This window comes from Hipposideros armiger, unplaced genomic scaffold (assembly GCF_001890085.2).
Source record: "Hipposideros armiger isolate ML-2016 unplaced genomic scaffold, ASM189008v1 scaffold_111, whole genome shotgun sequence".
Taxonomy (NCBI): Eukaryota; Metazoa; Chordata; class Mammalia; order Chiroptera; family Hipposideridae; genus Hipposideros; species Hipposideros armiger.
Genome location: NW_017731461.1, coordinates 1399404 through 1409121, shown reverse-complemented (window position 1 = coordinate 1409121; position 9718 = coordinate 1399404). Strand labels below are relative to the sequence as shown.

General features: G+C 44.8%; 1 protein-coding gene across 7 annotated transcripts in view; it reads left to right on the top strand.

The window, feature by feature from the left end:
- Nucleotides 1-1806: 1806 nt before the first annotated feature.
- RNF214 (ring finger protein 214) overlaps nt 1807-9718 on the top strand; it is a 45453-nt gene continuing 37541 nt past the window's right edge. For 2 of the 7 annotated variants that reach the window (XM_019647412.1, XM_019647411.1), the window contains exons 1-4: nt 1807-1912; nt 3945-4060; nt 6123-6168; nt 7394-7453. In XM_019647412.1, coding sequence (XP_019502957.1) covers nt 3951-4060; nt 6123-6168; nt 7394-7453 — 216 coding nt within the window. In that variant the 5' untranslated portion in view covers nt 1807-1912; nt 3945-3950. Of the gene's footprint in view, nt 1913-1938; nt 2026-2054; nt 2323-3944; nt 4061-6122; nt 6634-7393; nt 7454-9718 lie in introns of those variants that run through there. The other 5 variants (XM_019647407.1, XM_019647406.1, XM_019647410.1 and 2 more) reach the window with 4 other exon arrangements.

Genomic DNA, 9718 nt, shown 5'->3' with positions numbered 1-9718 from the left:
TAAGAATAGGCAGGAGGCAGGGGAAATGGGAGAAACCGGAGAATGCAAACAAAACTGAACAGGCACAAAGGGCAAGTGGGCAACCGCGAGAAAATAAATGACTGGAAAGCAGCACTGAAGGGCCACCTTTAGTCACTAGCTCAGGAATTTAGCTTGGAATTGAGGGCTCAGGCCCCAAACCTGAGACTGTCATCCGTGGTTTGATGGCAGGGCCAAATTAGAACTAACTAATTAATGGGGAACTGTGGGGACAGGAACAAGTGAATAGGTGGCAGAACATGTGTGTACCCATTGGTGGCTGAGCTCCTTTGGAAGCATCTGCTCTCTACTGGCTCTGAGGCAAAGCTTAGTACCCAAATACACACCCCCAAATGGAACTGACACAAAACGTTACAGAAAAATGGGCGTTTTAGCAGAGTCTCTTTGGAAAGGGAGAAGTGAACTCATGCCACCCTACATCTCCCTCCCAAACTCTGCATTCCACATCTCCTCTCTTTTTCTTTTTGGTTCCCAGGCATATTTCCTCTCAAATTCCTCCCTGCCCTCCAGTAGCCTCGATTGTCCCACGATATTCAGGTGACTCTGCCAGTCTGCAAACCTTACTAAGTAAAACAAAATCTTGTTAGCCAGGTAGTGACCCATCTAGGCAGGCTCCTTCAGTCTCAGTAGATTTCACAGATTTCCGGAAGAGGAGAGAAACCTGACCATTACTTCCTCCTTCCCCTCTAGAAGAGCAGTTCTTTTTACCTCCAAACCCCTATCCCAGGCTTCCCAGAAAGGAGCCCTAAACACCCTCTGAAAGCAGATCTCAACCTCCCTCAATTGCTAGGCACATCGTTACAGCTCTTAGGCGCCAAGGAAGAGGAATAATATAAGCAGCCCCGAGTTCAAGATTCTGCTCCCAAGAGACTGTCTTTCTCGCACCCTCTACACCCTGTTCCTAAAAGCCTGGTTGCCTACAGGGGTCAGTTTCATTGATTACCCCCTCCTGGGCCTCGACAGCCCCGTGCGATGTGCTCCTCTCTTTAGAGGGACCCATCCTATCCTGGAATCCCAGACCCCGGTGCCCCCCATGTCCCTGGGCTCTCCCACGCCAGGACTGAAGGAGCACTGTCGTGCAGTTCCCTCATCCTCCGACACCGGCTCCCCCACTTCTTGGCCACCCGGACTTCCAAGGGCCCATCCCCACCGAGTTCCCAACTCACCCGCCCGGCCGCAGCTCCTGCCGCCGCCTCCCTGCGGAAACTCGCGGCTTCCCCGGAGCCCAAGGAGCTAGTGACAGTAGCATCACTTCCGCCCGGCGGCGCAACCAATCAGCAGCGGGTCCCCGGGCCCGGCCAAGCGGCTGGGAGCAACCGGCGCTAGGGTGCCGGCTCCTTCGGGCATCCTCCGCCGGAAGAGGAGCGTGCGGGGGTGGTGGGCTTTCCTCGCGGGGTCCCACCGTCTGGCGTTCTCGGGCATCATCTCTAAGAGGGGCCCTCCACAGGGCGACCGTCTTTTTCATGGCGTCCTCTGGAAAGGGCATCTCGGTTGCGACCTTTAATGACACCTCGTTCCTCTTCTCCCTCTGACCGCCATGGCCCCGACTCTCCCTGTCATCTTTCTAGAGGGGCTCCTCCTTCCACCCGGTCTCCTTCCTTCTCGCGATCGCATCTCCCTTCCTCCCTGCGTCCGGGGAGAGTCCACATGTTTCTTAGGGGGCTTCCGCCTGCCCGCGTCCCCTAGACGGTTCCAGCTCTGGCCGCCAGGGGGCGACGTCGGGGGCGGCCGGCGCTGCCGCGGCCTCTCCTCTCCCGGCCGAGCTTCGCCCCCTCCGCTCGTGCCGCCGGAAGTGGGAGGTGTCGCGCTCGGGCCGGCGCTCGACCCCTCCCCCGAGGCTAGGCCGCCCCCTCCCCCCGCTCCGCCCGCTCAGGTGCGTCCCGTCCCTCCCCCTCTTCCCTCCCGGGGGTGCGGCGCCGGAGGGGTGTGCGGGGTGGGCGCGCGGGCTGGGAGCTGCGATGGCCGGGCACGGAGGCTGAGGTGGGGGTGTGTGTGGAGGGTGCCGTGAGGATGCGGGCTGGGGTCCCGGCCTAGAAGTGTGACGGGGGGTCGGCCACGGGGGTGCGGTGGCCGAGGGGAAGGTGCGTAGAGGCTCTGGCCGGAGGCAGCGGCCAGCTTAGCTAGTCCCCCGGTGCAAGGCGGCCGTGTCCGCCCGGCGCTGCTTTCCCCCATTGTCCCCTTCGCGTCCGCCCCCTGTTCTCTCCCCCGAGGACCCATCGCTCCGGCCGTCGCCGCCTCGCTGGTGGTCGGGGCCGCGTTCCGGTGTGGAGATCCCCTTGGCAGGTTCGACGTTCCACTTCGCGCCGCAACCCGGTGTACCTGCGCCTCTCTCTTGGGCTCTCTAGCGCAGAGTTGCATGTATGACCCTTGCCCTGTCGTTTCATTTACCGGGTACCAAGGGCTCCCGGCCCATGGGCTCTGTTAGGGCAGGATGTTTGCTTTTGAGGGAGCAGTAATGACGATTTGGGGCCCATTTTCTCCTAGAGGCTTTGTGCAATGGGGAACACTAAGGTACAGGGGGTCTCTGGCCTGTGACTGAAGGGTTGACACAGCCCGGTCTCCATACTTGCCCTGTGCTCTCTTGAAGGTTCAAGAGTTTACCTGTGATACCATTAAACTCAAAACAAGAATTTAAATTAACATTGTTGCCCCCCGCCCCCCGTGTATGTGTGTGTATATATCTTTTTTCCCTCTCTCTTCACCATGGAAGGACTTGAATTTGTTCTGCAACATAAAAGATCACCTTTCGATCTAAGAAAGTCATCTGACCTGGTTCCCTTACTTGGATAACCCTGTTTTTCAGCTCATTTTCGTGCTGGCATAACTAAGATTCTCATACTCTTGCACCCCTGTAGTAACTGTGAAGAGTTTGTACTTCCCTTAGTCAGTGGTTATCAAACTTTTCCCATCAGTGGGGGAACGTACTGACAGAGTAAAAGATACTTGGATTGCCCAATATAATACTGCTTTTTCTCTCACACACAGACACCTCCCAAAAACTTCTGTTAAATGAATGGAGAATGCTTTTTATGAAACATCCATAAAATGATTTAAAAACATAAGCTGTTGTTGATATTAGGCCAAAAAAATGCATCTTTTATCAATGATATTAGGCAAGATAGGTATGTAGACCATTTGGAAGAGTCTCAGACTATAGCTACTATTTTATTCATATTTTAAAAAGATTTTATTAGGGAATTGGGGAGGGGGAACAGTGTTGGGGAATTGGGGAAGGGGAACAGCCAAGTTGTCCTTCAGTCTTAGTTGTGGAGGGCGCAGCAAGCTCAGCTCCAAGTTCAGTCGCCATCCAGCCGCCTGTTGGCAGCTCAGAGCAGCTCAGCTCAAGGTGCCGTGTTCAATCTTAGTTGCGGGCAGATGTAGCCCCCACCATCCCATGTGGGAGTTGAACCGGCAGCCTTATTAGGAGCACGTGCTGTCATCTGAGCCATCCTGCCACCTGTTGGCAGCTAAGTGGCAGCTCAGCTCGGGCGCAGCTCACTGGCTCATGTGGGAATCGAACCTGCAACCCTGTTGGTCAGAGTTTGCACTCTTAACCAACTGAGTCACTCGGTCGGCCCCTATAGCTACTATGTTAAATGACTGCTTTTTTGCCAAAAGTGAGAAAGCTTTGCATAGACTCCTAGATACTTATATAAATATAAATAAATATATAAATATATAAATATAGCAATTCCTGAGGATTGATGTCCACAGGGACCTATTGCATGCAGTGGCTCCTTGAGTATCCTACTATAGCATACCCTTTTAAGTGTTTGCTCCTGGAGTGCAACCTTGTATTTCTTTCCTGGAACAACCTTGTTGTGTGTGGACATTCTGAGGGGGAAAGATACATTTGTTTTAAAATTTTGAAACTTGTAGCCTGTAATTTGTTTGTGAATATACAGAGCGTGATGGCAGCGCCTGAGGTAGCTGGTGTGGTGACCAATGCCCCCAATCCTCCGGAATCTTCCTCTAGTTTATGTGCTTCCAAATCATCCGAAGTTCTCCTAGATGGTCTAAGGTAACGTGTGGATTCTTGGCTGGGAAGTTTTTGTTTGGGTAAAGAAAGGGCTTTGGAGCTGGGCTTCTTATGGAAGTGTAGCTGGTCTTTCCTCTTTTTGGCTCGAGTGGCAGTGCACTAGATGAAGCTTTTTAATGGTAGGGACTGTCTGATTTATATTTGTATTTCCGGGATCTAACATAGCATCCGACACTCAGCAGACATGCTAATATTTGCTGAATAAGTAGATTAGAATACAGGGGGTCACACTCAAATGCAAATATTTCCCCACTCTATCCTACATGGATTACATGTTCATTTAACTACATGTTTATATATTGTATGTATGTATACTTATAAATCTATATTACATAGATATATCTACACATAGGTACGTATACACACATATATATGTATGTTTGTATTTATATATCTGTATCTGTAGATAAATAGATAACTTTGTTAATACGGCTTACTGCTTTATGTATATATTTTGCCTTCCATTTAAACTCTTGAGGGCAGGAATTATGATTACCCAGCCTTACAGTGCTTGACATGTACAATGTTGTATTAAATTGATTATATATTCTACCTCACACCTAATACAATAGATTATACTAACAGCTTTATATGTATAAATACATGTAATCCTCACAACAGTCCCAGGAGGACGTTGCCAATATTATTCTCATTTATAGGCAAGGAAACAGACACAAGGAGGTTAGTAACTTGCCCAAGGTTATCAGGCTATGTTGGCAAAGTCAGGGTTTGAACCCAGACTTGTCTGACTCCAGAGTACTTAATAAATATTTGTTTAAATGAAGAGCTTTGTTAGTGAATGAGCAATGGGGAAAATGTTATGTCAGCCTAACCATAAACTTGAATCTTCATTTTATAAATAAAATCAGCCACATACTACTAGTAATAATAATAATAATACCAGCTAAGATTTATTGAATGTTTACTACGTGCCAGGCACTGTACTAAATACTTCATATGCATTATCTCATGTAATCCTCACAATAGTCCTATTAGGTAGGTAGTTTTATTTCTGTTTTATAAACGAAGTTAGGTAACTTGCCCAGAGTGAAACAACTATTCAATAGCAGAGTCAGGATTCATATCCAGGTACTACATATGCCCAAATTTGTAATTAAGCGCTCCCCTACCCTTCAGTTAACTCCCAATAAGGAATCGTCTTAGAGCAAAGATGTTCATGTCATAAGATGCTCTCTTACTTCTTATATTTTGAATAGCAAGTAATGTTGAGGAAAGAAAGGTACAGTGACCTGAAGCCTCAGTCAGTGCCAGCTTGGGATGCTTAATTAGGTGACAAAATCACTTAAAAAAAAAAAAGTAAAGAAATTTAACACAGATTTAGTCATTATTCCTGGGTGAGATACTTAACAGTTGTGAATGTTGGATGTCATTGTAAATAAGTTTTGAAGAGCTCTTTAGGAGCAATATGTTGCGTCTCAAAACAACTGTTCTAGTGTTGTACATATGTGTACTTGCCTGGGATAAAATTTCTACTGACAGCTTCAGTTTTGGATTTAAAAGTGTCTGTACTTCAGACAACTTGAAGTGAAGATGCTATGCTCTTGAAAACTGTTGAACCTAAAAAGAGTTTCTGGTCAAAGATCTGTATAATGAGTTCGTATGAGAATTTTTTTTTGTGAAACACAAGAGTAGAATAAAATATTTCTAAATTAATATCTTATTAAAATATGTGTAACTAAATTAATACATGTGATGAAATGAACGAAATATTCTTTCATTAGGCTATTTCCTCTGCATCCCTAAAGTTATTCAGATTGGCCTCAAAATTTTTTAGATCTTCAGAGTTACTTATGTGTGGTCATTTACTATAGATTGTCTCCAGAACCCAGGTTCTTAACTACTAAGCTGTATTCCCCGCATGTGGGATAAAAATCACTGGATAGAAACTAATTTCCTTTTCATTCTGACAATTTGGGGGGTTTATATAGTCTAGTTTTATTCTTTTAGTGGTTACATTAAAAGTATTATATGTCTAATTCTCTTTAAGATTGAGTGAAGACCGAAACTTTTTATGTTTTGATAGCTCCAAAGACCCTGCACAGAAGCACAAGAACTCACCTCTGTCGAGTGTAAGTAGCCAAACGATAACCAAGGAGAATAACAGAAATGTCCATTTGGAACAGCCAGAGCAGAATCCTGGTTCATCAGCAGGTGACACTTCAGCAGCGCACCGGGCGGTCTTAGGAGAAAACTTGATAGCCACAGCCCTTTGTCTTTCTGGCAGTGGGTCTCAGTCTGATTTGAAGGACGTGGCCAACACAGCAGGAGAGGAGGGGGACACATGCCTCCTGGAGAGCCTCCACCCCATCACTCTGTCTCTTAAGGCAGGGTGCCATACAAAGCAGCTTGTCTCCGGGAATTGTTCTGAAGAGAAATCCCCACAAGCCTCCGTCCTAAAGGAAGGTAGCAGGGACTCAGGCTTGGATTTCCGACCTGTAGTACCTCCAGCAAATGGGGTTGAAGGAGTCAGAGTGGATCAGGATGATGATCAGGATAGCTCTTCCCTGAAGCTTTCTCAGAACATTGCTGTACAGGTCAAGTATCAAGTTTCTACTATTAAAATGGAATTGGGGCTTTTTCTGTTTTGTTTTTTTGAGGGTAGGAGACATTTCTTCCTGGTTGGTGGAGAACTACTCTGTCTCGTTTTTTTACTGGCAGCTGTCATACTATTTTCATATAGTGCAGTGCGATGACTTCTTCCCAGTGTTTGATAAATAGTAAAGCCAGGAGCCATTGTCTAATTGTGGCGACTAGGAACTTTATGATCTACGTATACTTTCTCACTAAGTAATTGATGAGCTTTGGTCATTAGCATTCATATCCCCACCTTTGTCCTTGGAGGAGGAATCCTTGTTAATTCTCAGACCTACATCTTAAGAAGTACAGTGTATCCTGCCTTCTAGTGACTGGTGTGCTTTGTTGTAGGAGGCAGGATGGACACCATAGGTTGTAGGGGGCAAAATCTTATCTCAGACTTGAGGCTGTCTCTCCATCAGTTGTTGGGTCTTGTTCAGGTTTTTTTGTGGGATAAATTCTCACTGAGTGTGGATGTCAGTGTCCTTTTGCAATAACTGCAGCACTTTTCTTGCTATGAAGCTGCTGGGTTGTCGGAAAAGTCATGATGTATTTTTTCTGTTTTTTGTTGCAAAAATGCGTCATGGCTTTTTCGACAGCCCAATAATAAGTTAGCTTCTTAATTCCTAGTGGCAGATTTCTAGGTGAAAGTGTGAGAGTGATTCTCTCTTTTAAAATGTCACTGAACATTTCTGAGTATAATTGTTTCTTTCTTCGTAGACTGACTTTAAGACGGCTGATTCAGAGGTAAACACAGATCAAGATATTGAAAAGAATCTGGTAAGTATTTAAATTGTCATTGTGATATAGGAAACCATTAATGCAGAAGATCTAGAGTCATATTTCAGTTGGAAAGGTGCAGGAACCTCCTTTATAAAATTCCTGACAGATAGTCAGGTAGCTAGAGATGGGAAGCTTACTACTCACAAAGCAGCCTATTGCATTTTTAAAATAGCCCTTATTGTTAGATTTATTCTGAGGTGAGGACAGGACCCCTAACACTTGTTGTTACAGTTCTCTCTTGAGCTATGTAGAATAACTCTAAATCCTCTTACTTGTTAGCCTTACATATATTTGTAGTTTGGTTTTTTTTTTCTGCCTTTTCCTCTCATCTCTGAAGTCTGGACTTTTCCAGGTGAAACATCCCCAGATGTTTTTAACATTGTTCTTTTCTTCATATGATATGTTTTCAGTCTTTTTATCATCCTGGTTACCTTTTCACCTAGACATGTTCCGTCTTATCAATGTTTCTTTTAAAGTGTGATCCTAAGAACTAAATGTAATAATCCAGATAGAGTATATAACTAATTCACAATACAATGGGACTATCATTCTCTCTCATTCTAGACACTATTTCTTAAGTTTACATTGGCTTATTTTGGCAGTCTCATCACACTGTTGAGCATTCAGTCATCATCAAGTCTTTTTCTCATGCATTGTTTAGTTGTATCTTCCCATTATATTCCTAGGTAATTGGTTTTTAAAACTTAGATAGAGAACTTCACATTTATCTTTGTTAAACTGGTCCCCTTGATCTATCCCTGGCATTTTGTGGAAAAACTTCTACCCCTTAAATATATGGATGTCTAAATGTGTGTGTGTGTGTGTGTGTGTGTGTGTGTGTGTGTGTGTGTGTGTGTGTGTATATATATATATTTTTTTTTTTTAGCTGAGCCATCCTGCTACCTGTTGGCAGCTCAGCGGCTGCTCAGCTCGGGCTGGACTCGAACCGCTGTTGCTCAGAGCTCAAACTCTTGAGCGAGCTCTTAACCAACTGAGCCACTCGGCCGGCCCTAAGTGCATATTTTTTAAGAGGAAGGATAATGCTGGGCAAGTCCCCCTTGGATCAGGAATGGTCTTTAGGGCAAGATGTGCTGAGTGGAAAAAAGAGGAAAAGTGCTTGTAGTAACCAGATAAGAAAGTGAATATTTGAGGGGCGGGGAGGGGGAGGAAAGAAAGTGAATATTTGGAGTACATGGAAGAAATTGAGGGGCAGATGAAAAGAAGTTATTGGAGTACATTAATCAAATGAGGCCAATAAAAATTTTTAAATAGAGAGCAGCAACTCAGGAGTTATTAATAACAGGCAGGTAAAAAGATCGTAGAGATGAGAGACCTGATGGAGTTGTGTTCGGTAGAAGAGAACCCCCAGGGAAAGGGGGAGAAGTCATCTTTTCTTGAGCACTTACACTAAGCACTTTACATAGACTTTATTTTTGTCCCCATAGTTGTAAGGTGGGGTTCAGATGACTAGCGATTGAAGGGGCCAATTAAGTTATAACTACAGTTTAGCATCAGTTTGAAGCAGGGTAGAAACTGGTAAGTGATTGGGTCAAAAGAGACTGAGGGTTGTTTTTTGTTTGGCTGTATTCTTTTGAGTGATGTTGTGACCCACAGTCTTTTAAAAAAAGGCAGTGCAACTAAACAGGTGTAAAGCTTAGTGGCAGTACAAGCAAGTTAGCTCCTGTTTTACTTGCTACCCTTTTCATGCATTTACGAAATTGCCCATTGCCTTCATTTCAAATTGTGACTCCTTGTCCCTGGAAATTAGACACTGATAAAACAATGTAACAATGCTTTGGCTTGTTAAGATGAGATGAATAAAGTAATTTACTTTTTGCCTTTAAATTATCTCTTTGTACTAATAGTATGTACCTTAAGGCTTCTTTCCATGAAACTAGTATTTTTTTCCCCATCCTGTTTTTTTCTAACAATGCATCATGAGCAGAGAAGGTGCCATATGGAAGTAAAGGGAAAGAGCTGTGGTTAAAAAAAGAAAAGAATCCTCTAATCTATTAATTTCATTTATTGGTTCTTAACCTTTTTTAAACTTTTCTTAGTTAAGGTCCTCTTTCAGAATCTTTTTTTTTTAAAGATTTTTTTATTGGGGAATTGGGGGAGGGAAACAGCGCTGGGGAATCGGGGGAAGGGAAACAGACAAGTTGCTGTCGTTTTGTTCTTCAGTCTAGTTGTGGAGGATGTTGCTTCACTGGCCCAAGCTGGCACCATCATTGTGCTCTTCCCGGGTGAGGCAGATCAGTCGCC